The 24765-nt window shown below is 40.9% G+C and overlaps 1 protein-coding gene across 1 annotated transcript; it reads left to right on the top strand.

The window, feature by feature from the left end:
• On the top strand, positions 1–21467 carry uimc1 (ubiquitin interaction motif containing 1). The gene is made up of 22 exons (XM_071536554.1): positions 1–379; positions 2496–2609; positions 3776–3857; positions 4675–4793; positions 5220–5406; positions 6365–6531; positions 7074–7949; positions 8770–8833; positions 9017–9123; positions 10082–10203; positions 11040–11367; positions 12261–12365; positions 13426–13481; positions 13673–13863; positions 14094–14161; positions 15097–15208; positions 15585–15908; positions 16894–16975; positions 17085–17196; positions 17492–17540; positions 18532–18571; positions 21239–21467. The coding sequence occupies exons 2-22, from the start codon at positions 2505–2507 to the stop codon at positions 21465–21467; spliced, it is 3525 nt and encodes a 1174-aa protein (XP_071392655.1). The 5' UTR covers positions 1–379; positions 2496–2504.
• The last annotated feature ends 3298 nt before the right edge of the window (positions 21468–24765 follow it).

Genomic DNA, 24765 nt, shown 5'->3' with positions numbered 1-24765 from the left:
TAAAACAAACAAACAGCTGCTTTATATTTATTTTAATACGCTTACAGTTATACTTACTTATATTTACCAGAACAGTTATATACAGTTCTATATGTTTTCTATAATCGAACAAATTAAACTTGGATATTGCTTCATCGGTTGATCTTGTTTCCGTACCAACCGATATAACTTGCAACAGTTGAGAAAGTATTTGATGTGAATATTTAATATCGGCTGGCTCATTAGTCTTTCAGTTAATCATCGTGTTCCGCGTCTGACTTCATCTTTTCACTTCAATATCGACGCGTTCTCCCGTGGGTGACAGATCGATATCCGATAATCACATAAATGAGAGGAAGAGTATCAGCTGCAGCTCGTCACATCAGTCGCTTCTCAGCAGGTAAAGAGAGGATTGGGGGTTTCTGCTTTGGTGTGCAAACAGTTTCTACACTTTACAACCGTTATCCCGCTCACAGAACAAACACATGGATTAAAGCAGCGGTCTTCATCCCCCGGTAACGGTAGTCCTGCTCGGTTTCAATCTAGCCAGGTAATCAGGAAGTGATTTACACCTGGGATGACATGCGAATTAAAGCCAGATAGTTTAAAAAGTGAACTAGCTGGTAGGACAGAAAACCAGCAGGGTGTCCGGGTCCTGAGGGGGGCAGTTGCATAAAGATAGCCCTAGTTTAGGGCTGGACGATATGGTTGAAATCAATATCGCTATAATCATAAGGATTTTTTTCGATATCGATATATATGACGATATGGCTCACATAAGCGAAATCACGTTAAATAATCACATTAATGTCATCATATTGAACCGAATGGTGATGTTTGGTGTGATGTCCAAACTAAACTGAAATTTTCACATAATATTCCTACCATACTTCATTTTGTCTGAGTTTCTAAATAAAATTAGCTTGTCCTCATCAGTTCAGACAGCAGAATTGTGCGTCTCGATATCCCAAAATCACCATATCATCACAATACAATCCCACTGAAAGACGATAAATGATAATATTGAGTTATCGTCCAGCCCTACCCTAGTCTTAGACTTAAATGTGACCTTAAGTCAAACTTGCTGTTGACACTTATGTTCCTACTACTTCTTGGTTGTTGTAGATCTCTGCTGGCTTGTTTCTGTCTCTGAAGACTCTCTCTCTTCTTCAGACTCTTTCCAAAAACCAAAGATTTGCCATCTTGTATGAAAACAGCTTCAGTATTTAAACTTCCCACTCTGACAGTCTGGCCGACTCGTTGCCATAACAACAAAGTTCTCAAGCCAGGGGGAAGGTGGGTAACTTTCCTACCTCAAAATAAGTCAGTCGTAATATTTAAGTAACAGACAGTCCTAATTAGACTAGTCCAACCTGAGAATCTAAGGACTTAGACTAGTCTTAAACTAGCTTTATCAAACTGGCCCTCTGGTCTTAGATTCTTAGGTTAGACTATTCTAATTAAGACTGTCTGCTGCATAAATGTTAAGACTGACTTATTTTGAGGTAAGAAAGTTCATATCATAAGAAAGACACACACACCCAAAAGATAGGTGCTGGATCGACGAAAATATCAAGTGGAACACAACAGAAGATCACACATCCAAACGTCACTTCTTAGGTAAATTCTTCATACGGGAGAATTTTTGTGTCAGGTAGGAAAGTTAGCCTCCCACCCCGCTGGCGAAGCTTGAGTGAAGAACTTTGTTGCCATAGCAACGAGCCTATTCTGTCAGAGTGGGAAGTTTAAATACTGAAGCTGTTTCATATAAGAGGGCAGATCTTTGGTTTTTGGAGAAAAGACTGAAGAAGAGAGCGAGTCTCTGGAGACAGAAACAACCTGTTGGAGATCTACAACAAACAAGAAGTAGTGGAGACACTGCAGTTTCCTAGAGAAACCATACTTATATTATCTAAGTCTAATTGGCCCTAGGGTTGCCATAGCAACAAAGTTCTTAACTCAAGCTTATCCAGTAGGGAGGGTAACTTTCCTACTTCAAAATAATTCAGTCTTAATATTTATGCAACAGACAGTTTTAAGTAGACGAGTCCAGTGGTTCTCAACGTGGGGTCCGGGGACCACCAGTGGTCCTTGAGGGGGTTCCAGGGGGTCCCCAGCAAATTGATGAATCGTTAAGCTTCAGCATTATTTAATTTATAAGAAGTTAACACAGTTAGAGAATGTAGAAGAATGACTGTATTGATCATAGTTTCACTGTTATCAAAATCATATCAAACAATAAAAATATTCTCAGATTTGGGTCCAAGAGACAAAATCTCATCAAATGGGGGTCCGTGGCCCTAATGTGGACTAAATTAGGGGTCCTTGATATGAAAAAGGTTGGGAATCACTGGACTAGTCTAACCTGAGAATCTAGTCTAAGGCTTAGACTAGTCTTTAACTAAATTTATGCTGCTGGGTTGAGAAGCATTGGATTAAAGGCTTTTGAAGGCTTTTGAAATGTCTTTGTGAAGAACTTGGCCCTGCATGTGTTTCCTGTCTCTGTCGGTCCGCAGCAGGTCAGCATGACTCCCAGAAAGCCGATGATGAAGGACGCCGACGACGTCCCGCCTAGAGACCAGCAGAGCAGGGAGGAGACGCAGGAGGAGGAAGACGCCGGAGACGACGAGGTGAAGAAACGTGACGAGAGCTGGCTGTGATCCGCACAGCTGTTAGAGCGAAGGAAACATCAAACTCTGCACACAGGGAAAGGTTGACGGAGAACAGGTTTAACATCCAGGAGCTGCAACAGTACAGACTCCCTCTCCCACTGCTGCTTACTGAGCAGTAGCCTCAGTCAGTGAGGGCAGTGCCTTGCTCCAAGGCTCCTCGGTAGATGTTAAGGGATCAGATGGCGTTTTCACTTTCCATGCACAGACATTCCCAGACAGTCTGGGATTTGGACTGGTAGTTGCTGAAGACGTTTCACCTCTTCAGACGTCTTCTACTTTTAATTTCAACTCCAGTGGATTTTGTTTTTACATTTTATTTTTTGACATTTTACTACCTGTATGACTGAAATGAATCTACACAGATATATTCCCAAATAATATGGAATATAAACAAAAAACAAGGGTATCGCCGGGTCGGCTGTCTTCAGGCTCACTTAATGCCGAGCAGGGAGTTTAGTTAAAAGCCTTTATTTCACGGGCATAAACAGAAAAACGCGTGCTTAAAAAACAGTGTGATTAATAAAGCAGATCACACCTGGCATACTTCCTTATATAGGTACAATAACAGGAAGCAATTTATAATAACACATAGCAATATGCCATTTTAAACTATTTCATCTGTGCATACAAACAAATACATTAATAACAAGACTCATCAACAGGAGAAAAACTCACATGAGTTGAGAGACATGATTACCAGACTGAGATTTACAAGAATGGAGTATAATCAATCTCCTCTTAATGATGGAATATACTGCAGGTTGTGTTCTGTGCATGTAAACATACTGTATGTCCTTTCAACCCTTTCATTCATAGTGCATTGTAATGCTAATTTGGCAGTTTTTGTTCATTTCATTGTTTTTTTTGTTTTTTTTATGTGAAATTGAAAGTTTGTGGGCCCAATGAAATCCCTTCCAAACCCTTAGGGATAATTTGAAAATAGGGTTGTTGTATTTTTTTAATTCCCCATACACAGACTTTTTGTAGATAGAAGGTTTTCGGCCGACGGCAACAATAGGAAGAAAACTAATCCCAGATGAGGAGACAAAAACAAACTTCAGTCCTGTGTGAAATCTGAGACTTGAGGACGGCATCAGCACTCAGACTGTCCTCTGTTGTTTCAGGAAGAACTCTCATCCTCACTGCCGTCTCCATCGTCCAGAGACAAACGCAGGAGAGAGAGGGACAGGAAGACCCAACCAAAAGGTACACAACCTGAGCCTGAAAGGCATCAAAATAAATACTAAATATTCACATTTCATCTTTTCAACTTTAGATGGATCATATCTGTTGGGCCGGGGTTTAAGCTTGGGAATAAGAATAAGGAAATTGTGTCTTTTCACCTTGAAATAATTAAAGTATATCTGTTGTTGTTAGAAGAGACACACAAACTTTGTGTAGCGTTACCATGACATCGACCCACTCTATACAGAAACCACTGTGATGGCGTTGTATCAATAGTTGTATCTAGGTGTGTTTTTTTTTTTTTTTTTTATGGCCCTCCATCACGGTACTTAGTATGCAGCACATTATGCTGTCATGGTGGCGTCTGTCTGTCTGTGTGTGTGTCTGTCTGTCTGTCTGTCTGTGTGTGTGTGTGTGTGTGTGTGTGTGTGTGTGTGTGTGTGTGTGTGTGTGTGGAGACATTGTTATCAGCACAATAACTCAAGAACAATGCATGATAGAAGGTTCAACCTTTAGAGCACCTTGCTGCATAAATAATGAGGAAAAACGGATTTTCTTGAAACTACTATAACTCCTTAATGCTTTACGATAGTGTTTGTATTAATCCCATCTATGTAAGTTGACATATATGTTGACATAAAAATATTTGCTAATTAATACATGAATTGGTTTAATTAATGACCTCATTAGCATAACTGGTTATGGTTGATATATCATGGTGATTATGGCGGACATTAGGCAGCTACAGATGAAATTAGAATGCAGGTCTCAGCCACTGAGACTTGAATTTTTTGATTTACATTTTCTGTCCAGCGGTGACCCTGTCTGTTGTTTTCAGAGATGACAGAGGAGGAGATGATGGACTTGGCTCTGCGTCTGAGCGAACAGGAAGCCAGCAAAGCTGCACACAGACGGCGGCAGGAGGAGGCGGCCATGATGAAAGCCATAGAGGAAAGTGTGAGTATGGAGAGGATTTGGTTTTACTTTTTGTTCTTTCAGGAAATTGTGGTCAGGGGTCCAGCTCTAAAGTTGCCATTCTCATTTCCATTTCCAGAACCGATTGCAGTTCCACAACTGTTCATATGTAAATTAAATTCATATATAATGGCACATTGTAGTATTGGCCCAAAGTTTGTTTTTTGAGGGTCAGTAAGGCAGCGGCCACACTGGTCCGCTGTCTGTCCGTCTTTGTTTGTTTTGTTTCAATTCATTTTCAATGAGAGCTGTTTGTTGTCCTCACTAATGACGCATCTGTCTCTGTCAGATTTCCATCCGTTTCTGAGTGGCCGCTGCCTAAGACCAACTTTCTTTTTAAAGCAATTTCTTGACTCGTGGACCAGCTGATGCCTCGGTACAATAGCCCCTTATTTCTTTTCTCTGTAGATGGTGAGCCAGACGCAGCCGTGCCCGGCCTCCCAGAGTCAAAGCCTGCTCTCTGACGCCGAGCCCTCCTGCTCACTCCTCTCCCGACGGAAACTCTTCTACCCGAACGGGAAGGGCCCGCCTGCCGGGGATCAGGGCGCCGGGGCGGCAGCGGCCGGCTGCACCTGGGAGGCGAACCTGAGCCAAGGTAAGTAAATGAAGAGTGGAGTGTCAATGGCTATGTATCCCACAATTCTTTGTTTTGTATGCAGAACACGTCCTCTTCAGGGGACCAGAATCTTATCTGAGATTTAGAAGAATCAGTGAGTCTGACATGTTGGAGATCTGATGTTAAAGTGTAGCAGTGACCAACAGCTACTATCAAGCTGCCTTTGAGCAAGGCACTGGACCCCCCGTTACTCCAGTGAAGCTGCTCAGTGGCCGACAGTAGAATACTGTGGTTGTATCTAATGTTGGCACAACTAACAATACCAGAATTTGGATTTCAATACCAATACTAAGTTTAATCTGTAAAGATTTGATACTACTGCAATACCATGGCAAACAAGAAAAAACACCAAGCAATGTTTTACCACACTTGAGTTGGACAAGTTTTGAGTGTGTCTGTCAACCAGTTTAGGTTCAGTTTAAGATGCAGTGGACTGTTTGACCCTGTGCCATGTTGTTAGCTGTCTGACTGCTGCAGCCCACTGTCAAGAGCCAGACTGCAGCTCTGTCTATTCCAATTCTTCTTCTTCTTCTTTTTCTTCTTCTTTTAACTATTCCAATCCACAAGCCATCCACACGTATGCCCTCTGGAGGCGACGGTGAAAAGGAATTTCAGCTTGTAGAAATGATCAGACGTTTATAAAATGTAATATTGAATTCAGTCTATCACATCTGTATTGAAGTGATATTGAAATTTAGGTTTTTGTCACAACACTGGGTTGTACTGGGCAGCTCCCAGGTCTTAGTGTGGTATATCAGCTTGGTAGTTTACTGGGTAGCGTATCTACTCTATTAATTGATATTTGAAAAATGATTACAGCCAAAATGACAGTTAGTCTAACCAACTGCTAATGCATAAATTCACATCAGCTTGGCATATCAGGCTGCATTTGTCCCATGAATTTGTCTGTAAGCTTGCTCTATTATGATGCTCCTAGACCCGAAGGGAGCAGGGGATGAAAATAATAACAGGAGGAAGAAGCGGAAAAGGAAAGAAGGAAGCCCTCTGCTGGAGATGCCCGACTTGTCCCAGACCCAGAAAATTTACTCTCAGGCTTCACCCTTCAGCTCACAGTCTTCCTCAGTGCCTTTGGACTCCCTGCAGGTCAGTCCAAGACATCTTTTTCTTTTTAATTGAAATTTTACTGGATAACCCGAAAACACGTAATTCACAAAGTCTTAAAAAGGTCTACAAGTAAAAGTAAAAAGTTGAGAATGGTATTTCATCAGACACTGTTTAAGATCGACAGGTAGGCTGTGTGTCAAAACAAAACACGAGTTAATGACTGATGCAGAATCCATTGCAAGTAGCTGGAGTGCCATTTTGTGTAATTGCAACCCTGTTCCTCAAATTTTCATTATTATCTTATTATCAGTTGTGCTGTATCGTGAATGTATTTTCCAATTTTTTTTTTTATGAATTTAAAAAATGACAATGATCCCATCATCAAAAAACAGACATGGAGGCTTGCTTATTACACTGCTGATGACAAAAATGAATTGCCTTCTCGAATATGTAATCTAATATTCCAGAGAGGTGCTTTGTTAATGTATTGTGTGTACATGTCTAATAGAGGCTATTATGTGTATGCAGCTTTGTTGATGTATGTTTGTATGTATTCATTCACTCCCGACAATGAATGGCAGGACTCCGACTCCACCCAGATTGACCATTGCCAGCTGAGTAAATCCCCCGTCTCGCCGTTGTTGTCTTCCCCATTGGCCTACAAACCCGAGGTCCACATCCCCAAACTGAGCCAGGAGCTGCTGGCGATGTGCGAAACCTCAGGATTCGTCTTGTGCTCTCAGGAGAGTTTGACCTCCAGTCAGAAGTCCCTGCCTTCTCAACCTAAGAGCCCCACATTTCCTAAAAACCCAGCGTGCTCCAAGAACCTCGCTTTGTCCAAGAGCACAACATTCCCTAAAAGTCCTGTATTCTCAGAGACTGACCGAGGGGAAGAAGGAGAGACAGAGCGACAGAGTCCAGAATATTCTAAAAGCCCAGTATTTGGCAGGAAGAGCCAGAATCTGATGCCCCCGTTAGCCTGCAAACCCAAAGTCCCTGTCTGCAAGCTGAGCCAGAAGGTGCCGCCGACCTGCGAAACCTCCGGGTTCGCCTTCTGCTCTCAGGAGAGTTCGACCTCCTCTGAGAAGTCGCCGTCTTGTCAGCCCAAGAGCCCAACATTTCCCAGAAGCCCCGGCGTTTCCAAGAACCTCGCTCCCTCCAAGAGCCCGACATTCCCCAGAAGCCCCGTGAGCTCAGAGGCGGACCAAGGAGAAGATGGAGAGACGGAGCGGAGTCATGGCTCTTCTACAAGCCCGGTATTTGGCAGGACAAGCCCAGTATTTGGGAGGACCGGTCCAGTATTTGGCAGGACTAGCCAGCATCAAATGATCCGTCTTGGTCCGCGGAAGACTGCGGACAGGGAGTCCAGCGGTGAAGGGAATTCACCAGCCGGTTCGTGGCGTGGGGCCGCCGCTTCTAATCATGGCGCCAGGAATCACCCTAAGTGCCTCAGAAAGGTAAGTTAAGGAAGCCATTCATCTGAGGAAAAAGACCATTCACAACTTTTTTGGGGGGCAGTTCAGAATTTTTTTTATTAAGGACAAATTATACTTCTGTGTTGAATAAATTACCCTTTACTTGGTTATCTGCCTCCAAACAGAATGACTGTTGTGTTTGGTAATTGGCCGCTTCACACCCACCATTCACCGCTAGTAAGCTGTCATAAGGAAGCATCATTCTGTTCCTCAACATATCCAAAATACTTTATTTGAGCCCAAAGGGTGAAGTTGTCTGTCCTGTCTGATTGGGGCACAGTGTCAGCCAGAGGTTCAGTATCTTGTTCCAGGATACTTCAGTGCGTACGGCCACACAGGGGAGCGAACCCCTGCCTTCCGGTTGATGGATGATGTTGCTAAGCAAGAAGCCATCATCTGGAACAAAAACGTGTCTCTTCCTTCAGTATGAGATGTTGGGCCTCCAGTGATCCAGTCTGGAAAGACTGATCACACTAGGAATGAGCTCTCTAAGTTTTGATTGAAAAATTCAGAGTGCCAAGCTGATCCGTTACTTTAAATTCTTTTATTGTGCTGCGTAAACTCTGGTTCCAAAAACACAACATGTCCACACCCGGAAACCCCCCTTCCTGGGTTTCAAACGGTCAAGTCAAAATCTTTTTCTTTTTTCCCCAGATATGATCCATGTCCATATCATTTTTTTGTCTGAGGAAGATCAGTGTTGTCTGAAACGGCAGCTAAGTGTTTTATCAGCTCTCTACATTCAGTCATAGCTTTGTTATTTCCCACTCAACCCTCTGTTCTGTTTCCTTTTGATTTGCAGGGAAATGGGGTTGATCACGATCAAGATGACGAGTTTGACAAGATCACGATGCCATCCAAGTCGGGTATAATGATTTTCTTCTGCTTTTATCAAACTTCATGTACAAATAGGCAATTCAGCGTTACATAATGGGCTGAGCTAGGTTTCTACATAGTTGCTCATCCAAGTGGCAGCAGAGATAGTTGCATCAGATCCTGTGTGTTGGTAATTCGCCGCCTTCTTTGCTGATGGTCTTTCCTGCCTTTAGGCCATGAAGAGGAGTCGAATAAAATTTCCAAAGACCAGAACTCAGCCAGGACAGAGCTGACCAGTGACATCACATTACACTGGTCGGACGAGGATGAAGAAGAAACGGTAAAATAAAAGATAAAAGTCAAGTCTGTTCTTAATTGAGCAATATCTAATTAATGAAAAGACTTAAAAGTTGTGTGGTAACTACAAATCTCCACATTTTAGCTGTGAATTTAATGATCCATGATCCTCTTTGTATGTAAAGGAGTTTTGATGATTTTACCTGATGAGAGCTGGGTTCCTCATCCATTATTTTGCAGTGAGATGTATTTATATATAGCTAAATCTTTTAATGATGGTGGGACAACACACACCCTGGCAACCAAATAATAACTTGATAATAAAGCAGATTGTTGTCAAAGCAGTACTTTTATGTGTATAGGTAATATGCTCTGAACTATTTTGCTAACGGTTCTGTTGCTAGCGTTAACTAGCAAGCCTGCTAACACATTTCATTTTCTCTCACTTCTTATACACACTGAAAAATAATGATAATAATAATAAACTTTATTTATGTAGCATCTTTCTTAACAAGGTTACAAGGTGCTTTACAATAAAATAATTAGAAAAAATAAAATAAAAACAGTACAATTGGATACAGAAAAGGAATAAAACAAAGGTAAGAGCAAGCAGTACAGTTGTAATCAGGGAAAGGAACTAAACCATACATATACAGAAACCAGAGAAGCCATACACAACATGATATTTAAAGGACATTTTGTTTAAATATGCTGTAAGAAGATTAAAAGAATGTACTAAGTGAACAGAAAAAGTTATTAGGATACATTAAGATGTTATAAAAATATGTTTTAAAAGAGATTTAAAAAAGAAACTGTATTGGAAAAAGAAATAACGTCAAAAAATCGGTTTCCAAATGTATTACACATCACGTTGCAGTCACTGTTTTCAGCCGAAAAATGGTAATATTGTTTTTTGTCAGTATCATGCTGCCTTCACCATCCCTCCATCCCTCCCTCTCTCCATCCCTCTCTCTCTCCCTCCCTCCCTCCCTCCGTTGCAGTCGGTGGGCTCACCCAGCCCCGTCTTCCCAGAGGAGAGAGCTCTTCCTCAGCCCGACAACCACAGTGCCTCCCCGGACCACCTGGCTGCAGCCTCTCCAGGGACGCCCGGCCCCAGCTGCAGGTAGGACCACCAGGAGAGAGACATATCAGATATCGGGCTGATACCAGGGCAGCTCTAATTGGGCTCTAATTGAGTTTTTTGTGTATGTTTTATGTATTTTATGTTTTCTTTCATGTGCTTGAAATAAAAGCTGTGAGCTCCTGCTTTGAAGGTTACTGGTTTGAATCCCCAGACTGGCTGGGACAATCTGGGTGGGGAAAGTGAATAAGAGAATGTCTGACGATTTCAACTCGGTAGAAAAAGTTTGATGTTGATTTATAACACAGTGAGCATCAATTTTCTTCTTTCAGTTTTTGATGGTTAGATGGTACAAAGCCTGTAGGTCTGAGAGAGCTGAACCTTCTGCTGCAGACAACATTTCTATCTTTGGGGAACAAATATCCAGAGTTGTAACTTCGGCAACCAGCAACAACGGAGGCAGGGAGATTTTGGCTAGTTTGGCAAGTAGCTGGCTGGCTATTGTCTGACAGACCATGGGACTCCTGATTAACTATGCATACTGTCGACCAATCAGAGCATTCATTAAAACCTGGGTGTAGGTGACATCACTTACACAAGGAAGTAGATTGGAATTCTAAATCTGATTTTCAAAGGGCGTTTCCAGTCAAATTTCCACAATGCTGACAGTTAGAATAATTTGGGTAACTTTAGATTAACAGGTCCTTTGTTAAAGTATTATCAAGTATTGAGTGCTGATCTTGTTGTTGGACAGCACTTAAAGTTTGATACTGATTACTGATACTGATCACTGTAGGGCCTTCTGGTCCGGTTGGCTGTCTCACTCACTGCGACACCCTGCTGCCCCTAAAAGCTCTGTGGTACCTGTGTGTTCCCAGCCCAAAGCCCCGGAGACGCAGTCCAGTCTTCGGTGCCAAGGAAGCCCAGAGTCCCGCCACGTTCACCCGGGAGAGGCGCGGCTTGAGCAAACCTGTTTCGCTTGAACCTCCTTCTTCCTCCTCCTCCTCCTCCTCCTCCTCGTCCAGATCCACCTGCCAGCAGCAGCAGCAGCAGCAGAGACCAGAGACCGGCACCGCAGAGCCTGGAGCCGGGCCGGACAGCAGGACCCCCGTCCCGTCAGGAGAGCCTGCAGGAGGGGCGACGGTGCACTACTACTGGGGGGTTCCCTTCTGTCCGCGGGGCCTGGACCCAGACGCCTACACACAGGTGAGGATTGTTTTGTTTTAATAAATAAGAATAAAATACTTTCAGAGTTACAAAGTATGGTACACACAGTTATGGAAGCCCATTTCCGCCAGTGTGATGAAAAAAACGGTCCTGTAAGTCATTATAATGAGAAACTTTCTCAAAATAATGCCTTAGTATCTCAAAATAATGACTTAGTATCTCAAAATAATGAGAAACTTTCTCAGAATAATGACTTAGTATCTCAAAATAATGAGAAACTTTCTCAAAATAATGACTTAGTATCTCAAAATAATGAGAAACTTTTCACTTATCAAAATAATTAGTATCTTAGTATCTTTGAGATATTAACTCATTATTTTGAGATACTAAGTAATTATTTTGAGAACGTTTCTCATTATTTTGAGAAAGTTTCTCATTATAATGACTTACAGGATCTTCTTTTTTTTTTTCATCACACTGGCGGAAATGGGCTTCCATACACAGTAAAGTAGTAACTACATTAGGTACGTTCTGAATGTGTGTGCCTCTTGAAAAAGCAGTGGCCTACTTGTGTGTGTGTCCCTTCCTGTCTCTCTCCATCCCTCTTTCATCCCCCCTTTAAACCTCTCCTTTCTCCTAACTTCTTCCCTGTCCCTTCACATCTCTATCTCTATCTCTCTCTCTCTCTCTCTCTCTCTCTCTCTCTCTCTCTCTCTCTCTCTTCCTCTCCTTCCTTCGGCAAACACACTAATAAATAAGTCAATAAGATAACAACAATAATGATTTCCTGTCTCATTTCTCGGTTGTGTGTCTGTCTGTGTCCGTCCGTCCACCTGGTCTTCCTTCCTTCCTTCCTTCCTTCCTTCCTTCCTTCCTTCCTTCCTTCCTTCCTTCCTTCCTTCCTTCCTTCCTGATGGTGTCCCTGCTGACAGGTGATCCTGGCCCAGATGGAGGTGTATGAGAAGAGTCTGAAGCAGGCTCAGAGGCGCCTGCTGAGGAAGGCAGAGTGGGGGGAAGCCATCCTGCCGCAGCCAGAGGTAGTTACATGGTTTTCACATAGATTTTGAAGCCTTAAGTGGTTTGTTTATGTGTTTTTTGTATAAGAATTGGAGCTATATCAGATTGGATTTTGACTCTGAAGGATCCAATACTGATCCAAACTGCAGCCTGACCAATATGATACATACTATTTAGTACTTAATTTGCCAGTGTAAACTTTAAAGTGCTAGCTGGTCATTTCCTCATCATTCACTCCAATTTCGTTTTGAAAGAAAAATAGGGATGATGACAAGCTCTAATTAATGTGTTTTGCATAAGCTTTTCCATATGTTATTATAAGGAATACTTTTAATAGATTTACAGTTTATGATAACTGTGGATATGAAAAAATGAAACCGTGTTTCCATGTGGGTATGTCCATGTATGTGTATGTCACTGATAATTCAAACACTGTGTATTTTTATACAAACGTCTCACTGAAGAGAAGTGTGATTATCAGAAGAGGACTTGGCCCTGGTGTCACCTGGATTCTTCTGTTTTATCTAGCAGCACTAAACAGATGCCAGGTGGAATCACTGTGTGTGGCTTGTTGTTTCTAAACCACTATTGAAATTAAGTGATCATTTTCAAACCATTTTTAAACATAGTAATAGTCTTATGCTGTATTCACATTGTGGTGACATGTAGTCGATGACGATGGGATGTTCATTGTTTTCAGTAGGAGAATGGTGTCTGCTGCGCCTGTAGGTGGACCCTACTGCCAGTTGAATTTTCCCACATTTTGACTTCCACAGGACTGAAAACAAAGCAGATAGTGAAAAATCTTGCAAAAATGTATGTACACATATATGTTTGTGCACCTGCTCATCTTGTCTCCTCTGCCAATGAAGATAAAGTTCCTTCCAACTGTCCATTTTGTCCTGAAAAAGACACTGAAACTGAAAGAAACTAGCATGTGAAAAGAGGTTCCCAGTGGACTGAAAACCTAAAAAGAAAAACACAGCTATTGCACTTGATGTTTGGGGACAAAATCAGTCTGTGAACACGAAACGATTCAAATTGTATGTGTTTTAACAAATATGCTTCATTTGTCCACAGAAATCCCCCTCGCCTGAATCCCCTGCCGAGTCGCCTCAACTGCATATTCCTCGAAGGTAAAACCGAGTTAAATACTGAATGCTTCACACATGTCCTTACACCATGTGTGTCATTAGGTCTGTGCACCAGTGTCACCAAGTCAAAGTCCTGTACATGTATTGAATTTGGGAATTAAACTGATTGTGATTCTGGATTAGCAGTGCATGTGATGAACTGATGAGGACTGTTGACTCCAATACATGTGCAGGCGTGGCCTCAGATTGAGGAATAATAAAAGACCTGGTGAGGAACTGTCCACCCCTCCACCCGAGGCAGAGGAGGAAGAGGACAAGAAGGAAGGTGAGGAAGACCAGGAAAGAGAGAAGAGGAGGAACAAAGAAGAAGAGGAGGGAGGAGAAGAAGAAGATGTGGATATAGGCGACTGTGAAGTTTGTCCAGGTATCGAAGCCACGCCATTATCTTTCGATGGATAGTATTAAAAGATGTTTAGGAATATGTTATATTACTAAACATCCGCACTAATACTATTGACACTTAGGTCTTCTTTGCCACTTTTTTAGTTGAAGGAATGAAAACCTGCAGACTGTTGAACCTTGATGACACCTGACTGCAGACCACTCATCTAAATTCATGACGGTTAAGTGTGTTTCTCCTCTTTGTAACAACAGAGACCCAACTTAGCAACGATGACGACAGCACACAGGAGCTGATAGTGGACACCAACGCTGGAGCAGAGGTGTGTGTGTGTGTGTGTGTGTGTGTGTTTCATTTTGACTGCACTCCACTTCTGAACTACTGTTTCCCACCGGTCATGTCATTCCTGGGGAATCATGGTATTTTGAGAGGTTGTACTCCAGACAGGGAAATTTGATAAATTCTCTGGGAAGTCCTGCAATATTAGAGAATTTTACAAATAGGTCACTTTCCAGGAAAATACCTGAATGTGATCTACAACTTGTTTCTCGTCTGCATTGCATTAGATGGTGGTTTTCATTTGTTTTTCTGCAATGGAAACCAGCCTGGTTACCCCTTGAGAAGTTTACTCAGGCGAAGAAAACATTCACAAATTAGAGAGGGAAGCACATTTTTTTAGGTTGTGGAAGTGTTGAAACTTAGTTATGGAAAGTCATGGTAGTCATCCATCACTGCATACACACAGATGAGCACAGCCATCGCTAACTCACCTACTCACTCTTCATTCTTTATTCTTTCTTATTACAAAGTCATTAATTCTTACCGTTTCACAGCCTGTTGACAGCAGAGATAGATTTTAAAAGTTGACACGGCAAACAGACGGACAGATGTTTTGATTTGCTCCAGTCGATAATCTAAAAATACATAGTTCAGATGGGAATCTACAAGCAGGAGACAAATGTAGTGTATATCTTACTAGCCTGTTTTTCCTGCTTAGTCCTGCCTGCTCATTTTTCTCACATGCATTTTAAGATAAGATTAATTAACTTAACTTAATTGATACCCAAGGGGAACTTGGGTCATTGCAGCAGCAAGGAATAGGATACAAAATGAAAAACTAAATAAAAAATGTCACTCTACTATCATATTTTCTTCATTTTTTGGATAGCATTTTTCCTGCTTGGATTTCAGCCTGACTTAAGAGAAGAATGAGAAAGTAAAATGTGACCTCCTCACCTTCCTCGTGCTTGTCCACAGCCTGAACCTAAAAGCCCGACGCTGCCTGAGATCCAGATCCTCCTCCCAGACCGGCCTCCAGACCGGGAGCAGCAGCAAGAGCAGGAGGAGGAGGAAGAGATGGAGGTGGATGGTACGGCTGCATACTTAGAAATAAAACGCAATATTGACTCCTGCAATTTTGCAATTTTTCACCTTTACTGATTCCTCCGGCTTGGTGTTGCAGTAAAAGGAAGCTGAAAATGGAATCAAATGTGCATCAAATATGTGTTTAAATGGCTTCCTAAACCAGATTTTGAATCCTTCTCCATACAAATAAAGTTGTGTCTCAGCGTAAATCTTTGGTTAAATTCAAAACCAAGCAAATCCTAAACATTACAATTTTTCCAAGTGCTGAAAAGTAACTGTTGCAGAAAAAGTGATGTCCACATGTATCACAGTTAATATCACTTTCACAGTATTCAGCTAGGAAACAAGAAATCAAAGTGATCGTTTGTCACTGTTTGCAGGCTCAGCGGACGGGGAGACAGAGAGGAACATCCCGGTTAGCAACACTAACGGAGGACAAGATGTGAGGATGGAGGAAGAGGAGGAGGAGCAGGAGGAAGAGAGGAGGGATCCAGAGGTGGAGGAGATAAAGGACCGAGCGCTGCCGGTGTCGATGTCTCCTGAACCTGAAGGAGCCGCCGCCCCTCGGAGCCCCAAACTCAGCGTGGACTGTCCCATCTGCCAGGGCTCCTTCCCCCTGACGGAGATCGAGATGCACGCAGCCTACTGTGATGGAGAGGTGGAGGTGGTGGAGGAGGTGAGGCCCGGGGCCGACTGCTTCCCAGGTGAGAGAGGCTTCTTATTTTCTTATCCTACTCTTATTCTACTCCATAAGAAGAAGTGGAGTTAGTTAATTATCTGTCAGCTGCACCAAGCCTATAGTGACCAGAGTGAGTGACCTTGTGGGATTTGAGCCAGAGAAACGTCCAACATTTCCCGACTGGGGGGACAAAAACCTCAATAAACTTTTCTGCTCTTTCTTTGAGGTTGCGACTGGCTGCCCCAATGAAAACTGCCATCAACACGTGATGCCTAACAACAATAATAATAATAATAATAATGATAACTTTATTTGTATAGCACTTTTCTAAAAGCAAAGTTTACAAAGTGCTTTACATACAATAAAACCCCCAAAAAACAATGATGCAGAATTTACCACAATCAAATAAATAAAAACAGTTGAATAATAAACATGAATAAATAAAAAAATAACAAAAAAAGGAATAAAAGGTAATACAGGGGATAAATGGATACAACTAGAAAACGAACAGACATGCAACTAAACACAGATGTAAACAAATCAAATCATAATTAACTTGTTTCCTGAGTTGAGTCTGAACTAGAACCTTTATGTCTTTATTTTTTGTCAGTAGAGATTCCCAACTTCACTTTAAGTTGTTGTACAATTTTATTTATACAACTTTTAATTTTTCATCAATATTTTCCATGTTCCAGTCACTTCAAAATGGATTTGCAATCTAAATGTAAACTGTAGCTTCTGAATGAATGCTGGATGTATTTACTGTGAGCGGTTCTGGGCGAATGTTTTGAAGGAAAAAACCAAGATGAAATGAATGAATGAATGAATGAAATGTTTTTGAATGACAAAATCAGGTAGTGTGTGATCCCTCGTCTCGGGTGTTGAACAGCTTCTGAACGGGACAGCGTCTGATAGTCCGATCTCTGCTTGTCTGTGTTGTTGTTGTTGTTTTTTTTTTTCCCTCCCTATCACAGCATTTAAAACGCCCTTTTCTCTCTGTTCATGTCCAGTGACACTGAGACCTCGGAGGAAGAGAACCAGAAAGGGAGAACTAACTGCTGAAGAACCCGCTGATCCCTCAAACCTTGGCAAGTAAGTAGGTATGACCGATTACATCCAGCTCTCTAAAAGCGCTGTGTTTTTTGGGGTTTTTTTTTTTTTTTTTGTCCGGACTCGTTTTGATCGGTCTCGTCTGCCGCAGGGCCAATCAGAAACGAGAGAAATGTTACGTCTGCCACAGAGCCGTTCCTGTGAGAGACTTCGGCAGACACACAGAGGACTGCATCCAGCGCCAAGCCTCGAGGACCGCACTGGTACGCCTCCCATGACACCCAATAACGTGCATCACTGTAGTTTTACTCTAAGATGTTGAAAACATTAGGACATCTATTCATGCAAAAACAACAGCTGGCACGATAGAGAAAATTATTTGCAAACTACAAACCAAAACAACTGATAATATAATCAGGTGGATACCTTCTCATAGGGGAAAACATCAGACAAAAACTAGTTTTAAGACTGACTGATTGATGTGATGTGATCAGTGTGTTATTATTTGAGGAAATAGAAAAACATCAACTCTATTTTTATATATATCTGACCTTCCAGAAGGGAAACCTGCTGTCAGCACTGGAGCAAACAGAGAGCAGGGATTCAGGTGAGTCTTGATTTTTTTTTTTTTTTTTTTTTTCTGTTTCTGTTGTTTGTGTTTGAGCGGAGATTTTCTTATAAGCTCCTTTTTTTTGTCATTTTATTTAATCTTTTTTTGTTTTGTTTTTTGCTTCTATGTTTTATCACTGTGCAGCTAAACTAAGTGTTTATGTCTGTGCTGTATTTACTGAAGTGTATTACTCAGTGTTTTCTTTGGATTCCTATCACCAAGGTCTATAAATAAAGCAGTTGAGTTTTGGATTGGATCAATATAAGGGGCCGGTATTGGCCTTTTATTGAATATCGGATATCAGTCAGAGAACAGTGTCCACCGCTAATAAGATGGAGCTTCGTCTCTGACTGCAGCTACAGAAAAACCTACAATTAAATTTTATTTTCTTTGCACATTTTATTTATTCAGTTAATTGTTCATTTAATTGTTTTGTGTAAATTAATTCTTCATTAAAAGGCAGTAATGTATCCCAGTGCTTCTTTTACCATTGAATACCTGTGGTGGGTCAGTCTGCCTTAAAGAGCCGCTGACACTAAAAGGATTTCATCAGTCTGGATTTCAGTGTAGAGTTTTAGTGTCCCATGATGCTCTGAAAGCTGTTTCAGAGGCTTTTCCACCCTGACAAGAACACAAATAACTACATCTACTAAAAAAGTAGATGGCATGTTTTTATTATCGATGTTTCGGTCCTTCAGCCTTCCTCAAGACGTTCAAAACGTGCAAAGCAGAGGATTTTATTCCTTCCACCACAGAAGAGAATGTAGTGATGTGTGTGCTGTTTCTATCTTGATCTGTTCTATCTGTTTCTATCTCTATGTATCTATCAAATGTAAAGATGCTGAATATTACCTATTGGCAGCTTTAGTACAAAAATCTTGGTATGAACATCGGCTTTCAAAAACCAAAATGGGTCGAACCCGAGTTGAGTTACTGACAGATTGGTGTGTATGTGTGTGTGTGTGTGTGTGTGTGTGTGTGTTTCCAGAGGCCGGCCCGTCTGGCTCCGCCTTCAGCAGCAGACCGGGGTAAGACACAAGATGGTTAACGCTCATCCTGTATAACACTGTTACCTATCCTCAGCTGGTGATATGATTCAATACACAACACAGGATTCTCTGTTATCTGGTGAGAGTCGAACCCCTGACCCTGGCAGTCATGATCCACCATGAGTTAAATGTGAAATGAATTGGTCTATATGATGGAAATGTTTAGGCTGTGATACTCACTTCTTCAGTATGAGCAATTACTTCAAATAAGGTGGAAAGTGATTTTCCACTGTGACACAAAGGTGTGATGTTAATTTAGCAACTTTGCTACCCAGATGCAGTTAGTTCGATCTGATTAATTCACGCATTCATGTTGTCATGGTCTAATTTTCAGCATCACAGTGTATATTCTGAACTTTTTGTATCACAATATACTGACACAATATATTATACATTAGGGCTGGGCGATAATTCAACATTATCGTTTATCGTCTTTCAGTGGAATCATATCGTGATGATATGAAGATATTTTAATATCGTGACACATTTCTGCTGTCTAAATTGATGATGACAAGCAAATTTTACTTAAAAACTCTCATAAAATGAGGTATGGTAGGAATATTATTTGAATATTTCTGTTTTGTTTGACATCACACCTAACATTACCATTCGGTTCAATGAGATGAACATTAATTTGATTATTTAATGTGATTTTGCATACATGAACCACATCGTGATATATTGATATCGAGAAAAATCCTTATGATTATCATCATATTGATTTCAACCATATCGCCCAGGCCTATTATACATCAGGTAATTTCATCTAAGTAGTCAGCTTGAGGTAAGACTCATGCCACTTAAAGCACACATCACAAAACACAAAAGGTCCAACTAGTTGCCATAGTGATTCCTGTGGTTACCAGGGAGCGAGTTGGCAATCTTTCTCCCCTTCTGTTTTTCCCACAGTGCAGCCGAGGGCATCATGAGGCAAATTCAGGTCAGGCAGGCAGTCAGTCAGTCAGGTGACGCTTCATGAGATGGCCTCTAGAGGGCGTCTCTGACTAAGAGATGGCTTCTCGCCTATGGGCTAAATGCCACATTGAATCCCACATTGAGCCACACGCATACACTATTACTATGTACACTACTTTGTAGTGCTGGGCGATATGGACAAAATCACATATCACAATATTTTTGACCAAATACCTCGATATCGATATTGCGACAATATTGTAGGGATGACTATTGGTGCTTTCACAAAATATTTACACAATGAGATTTTTGATAAATAATCATCATGTGGATATAATGACTAAGTGGGTAAAGGCAAGTAATAGAACAGCTAGAACAGTCTGGTAAGTTCAGAAAATGACATCACTTTACTGTAATGCAGCCTTTAAAACCAGGAAAAGACACTTATGCCATATCACGATTTTATGATATTCAAAATCTAAGACGATATCTAGTCTCATATCACGATATCGATATAATATCGATATATTGCCCAACCCTACTACTTTGTAGAAAGCCAACTAAAGAAAAGCCATAATACCCAAAAGTATGTTCTTCACTATGAATGATAACGATGTAATATGTGCAAAGTACAGACAATAATAACAATAATAATATTCGTAATAATTCCTCTTGGGTGTTATTGCTTTATTGTTACATGCCTACTCCATACAGTGGAAAACTGTTGGACAGTGGACTTTTATCTAAATCTGTTTATTCAAGTCAACTTATTGAATTTTTGTCTTTTCACGTAACCTTCTAACTGGACGCCAAGAACCATAAACTGACTTGAAAAAAAAAACAAAAAAAAGTCTGATCCATAAAAATCTCCTGCATTTTTTTCACATTCAGTTCAAACTTTATTGTCCCGTAAAGGAAACTTGGTGTGAAGACAACAGAAACACATAATAAAATAACACAATAAAAAACAAGAACACAATAAAACACATAAAAACACATAAGCTAAAAACACAGTGAAACACTTAACAAATCACCTCATGAACAGACAAACATCAGTTGATAACACCAGAGGGAACCAATAGATACAAGACAGTTAAAAAGTTACACATCAGTGGAAAAATACAGACTTTTACACAGGCTCAGGACTCATCATTTCATAAAGAAGTGTAATTCCAGTGGGGACAAATGATTCATGCTTTTTTGTGATCAATTGTTTGTTTATTGATTTATGACATAAAATAAAACAGGGATCAACAGAACACTTCTATTTGGTAAACCTTAGCACAGTCGGACACATTATTCAAGGTGATATTATGCGATATTCAAGATATACACAACCAGTCAAAAGTTTGGACACGCATTTTTCTTTATTTTTACTATTTTCCACATTTTAGAATAACAGTAAAGACATAAACTATGAAATAACACAAATGGAATTATGCAGCGACCAAAAAAGTGTTAAACAAATCAAAACTATCTTATATTTTAGATTCTTTAAAGTAGCCGCCCTTTGCCTTGATGGAAAGGCAAAGGCTTTGGAAAGAAATTCATACATAGGATCAACTTCACTATTTATATTTGTCTGAGAAACACATTTCAAGCGTTTAAGCAGAAGCCTTCAGATCAAAATGCCTTTAAGAGAATGAGAAACATGGTTCATTCAGTCAGGTGGGTCCAAACTTTTGACTGGTAGGGAACGTTCTGTGGACTGATGATGTCGTGTGTTTTCAGAGTCGTGATCGACCTGCGGGACCAGGAGGAGGAGGAGGAGGAGGAGGAGGAGGAAGAGGAGGAGGAGGGGGAGGGGGGGGGGACTGAAGCCTCCTCGGCCTTCAGGATCAGCGACTCGCCCATCAGAGCCTTCACTTCCATCTCCGAAGCCACCGACTGCCTTGTAGACTTTAAAAACCAGCACCGGGCCAAGAAGCCCAGCCAAAGACGGAGGCTGAGGAGGGAGTGAACAGTTGAACAGGAAATTCAGAAGATTTAATGGTATTTGCTGAAAATACTGGAAACTGGAGCCTTAACTTATGACTTTTTGATCAGCAACGACTCATTCATATACTGTAGCTTTACACACAGATCTTTATTCTCCATGTTGCCGATGTTGGATTTTTGAAAAATGTCCATGCAAGTAAAGCAATGCAAACTGAAAAGGTTATACTAGTATTGCTTTGTCTCCAAACCACTCAGAATGCAGATGAAACCTTGTGATCCAAGCTCATGAACAGCGTCAACTCCTTTTTTCCTACCACTAAGTAATATTTTTCTTTTCTTTTTGTATGTTTTGTCTTTTTTTGTTGTTGTTGTTGTTGTTTTGGACTACCTCTTCACTTGCAGAAACAAGATTGCTTTCAGTTGCTGTTGGTTTGGTTGAATGTAGAATGTGACAGAAGGATTCGGCTGCAGTATTAGCAAACAAGAGTCTCGCCTTCTGTCACATTTTCCTGGCCGGTCAACTTGGAATACGACTTAAAATTTATGTTATAATTTTCTAATTTAGCAATCACACACCTTATATCCCATGAATGTATCAACAGGAGACCAAATGCAGGACTTAACACGTTTAATTTGATCATGAAAAATCACATCTTTGAGTTAATGCAGCTGGGTGTCACACTGCAGACGTAATCATTTCTAATTCCCCTCACGGAAAGACATCACATGTAATAAACCTGCTGTTATAAGAGCTGATCACTCAAACACAGTATAAGCTGTTGGAGTTGTCCTGCATGCTTTCAGTAAAATGTTAAATCACTATTTGCCAGCAGATGTCGCTCCAGCTGAAGAGTCATCAGGTCACTTGTCTTTGTCGAGTGTCTCAAAGTTTTAAAAGCCGATCTGAGATCAGTTTTTGACTTTAAAGGGAAAACTTCAGGATTTTGAGAACGTTTCATTTTTTCAGCATACAGCAGATTCTCTCATCCTGAGCGTCTTAACAGGGAGTGAAACAGTAGAATAAGCTTCAATTCCCAGATCAACATTATTATGGGCAAGCAGCAGTAAGGAGGTGAAGAGTGAGAGCCGCAGCGCCCTGACAGCATTCCTGTGAGAGAGGAGATAGAAAAAAAAAAATGAAAATAATAGCTGGTGACAGTGGTAGAAGATATTTTTAGAAGCCTGTCCTGAACTCGCTGTAAAGTCGCTCTGGATGAGAGGAAAAGCCAAATAGCTAGAATGCAAAAATGTCAATGTTAGAGACAAACGAAGCCTCCAATTAATACGTTCTGTTTCTGTTCGGCACCTGCCAAATGCTAACATTTGTTAGCAATGCTAATGCAAGTTAATGGGAATTGAAACCATTTCCCTCAAAATCCCATCCAAATGCTTTTCAACGCATTGGAGACAAAGTTCAAGTTTGTTCCATTGTAAGTGAACGGAGCTGAGATGAACTTTAGACTTCGGATGTTTTGATGGAAAAATGTTTGTTAAATATTTTCGATCAGTAAACAGTGAAACAGGTTTGCACTTGTGCTTGCAGCATCTCGACGATACTGTCACCGTCTTGTAAAATCCTTATTTCTGATTTTTCCCCATCTTGTTCTCTGCCCAGCGAACATTTAACTTCATTTTGTTTTACGACCCTCTGACCAAGCAAACCTTTCGGAAAAAGCACTGTAAAATGTTTCAAATGTGAAAATGCAGTGCAGTCAGGTGTTTTTTTTCTCAGTTCCTGCAAAGTTGACATTGATAGAAATACAATACATATATATTTTTTTTTTTCCCAGTATGCAGACAATATAGGCCTTGAACACTGTACAGGCACTTTAGATTTAAGTGATAGTGGTTTGACTCAATGTCACAAAACGGAAGTAAACACACTGTAATGCACTGAAATGTTGGTTCATTAATGGAGGAGATACAAGCTGTATGTGTGTGTGTGTGTGTGTGTGGGGGGGGGGGGGGGTTGGAGGGATCTGCATTGTATAACTTTATTTGTACATTAAACGTTCCAGTGTATGTTTACATTGTATTGAGAGTGTGTATTGTGTTGCTGCAACAATGAGAACAAATGGACTTCGGTCGTAGCTTGTTTTGTCCTTGAGAAAATATGAACTGTGTGTCGTGAGAACATACAGAACATACGTGATTTGTTTTATGCATCGATAGATATGTGGAACTGCGTGAAAAGAAAAACTTTAAACTCCTCTGAAACGGCTCCCCGAGGCTCAAGACTGAGGTTTCCATTTCCTGTGAGACTTTGAAGCAATCGAGCGGCCTTCAGCGCCGAGCGGCTGTTATTTTGTAAGACCGTGACACAACGTCCAGTTGCACCAGTTGATATTCATCAGTCAGTATTTCAAAAACACTGTTTTGTAATCAAATTTGTCAAGATGACTCCTAATCTGAGTCAGTCAGGCATTTCAAATGTTGGATATATCTCCTTTGGGAATGAAACTCTTCAAGTCTTAAAGAGCCAAAAAATAATAACATAATTGATATGATAATTATATAATACCCTTAATGATCCTCTTTACTGTGATTATTGGGATTTTGGTAATGCTGGCAGTACTTTGCCCTAGAAGCTAATATTCGATGTACCCATGCTCTTGTACAAATGATCACAGTAAAGAAAACTCTCATGCAAACTATAGGCACTGATTTTGAACTGAACTACAATAATTGTTTTTTTTTCCAACATGTCCAATGACTTTCAAATGTCAAATAATGTCATGTCATGATTTACGACAGACAATAAAAGAAGTCGACTGACATATTTTTCTATTCAAAATGTGATCCGTCTCATCATTTACCGATGCACTGGATCTGGTGTATCTGTCCCGCGTGCCATTTTGGGATCAGCGGGATCCGAAGAGCCTGGAAAATGTGTGGACAGATTGCAAAAAAACAGTTTGGAAAATTATGGAGCGATATTGTCCTGATATAACGACACATTTTCTATGGTTTTTAACCCCCTGTCGTCTCGCATGTTTTGATATTTATTGCTGTGAAGAATAGTGAATCTTTGGGTCGATCTAAGCACAGTTAGCAGGGGCTACAGGTGAAAATATGGATTGAGGGGGTGATCGGTGTTATTCACTATTGTGAGTGCAATGCGTGTGATGGCTCTGTCTCAGACATGAATGACAGAGCCATCACACGCCAGAGGTGGGGGACTCGAGTCACATGACTTCATGAGTCGCAAATTTGAGGACTTGAGACTTGCTTGACTAACATTGATAAAAGACTCGACTTGACTTTGACTTGGTATTCATGACTTGAGACTTGACTGAGACTTGAGACAGATGACTCGAAAG

This window comes from Centroberyx affinis, unplaced genomic scaffold, assembly GCF_046629955.1.
Source record: "Centroberyx affinis isolate AG114_WGS23_722 - 3 ecotype Tasmania unplaced genomic scaffold, CSIRO-AGI_Caff_v1 ptg002894l_1, whole genome shotgun sequence".
In the NCBI taxonomy this organism is placed as follows: domain Eukaryota; kingdom Metazoa; phylum Chordata; class Actinopteri; order Beryciformes; family Berycidae; genus Centroberyx; species Centroberyx affinis.
The sequence above is the reverse complement of the archived record's forward strand: the minus strand, read 5'-3'. Positions and strand labels throughout refer to the sequence as shown.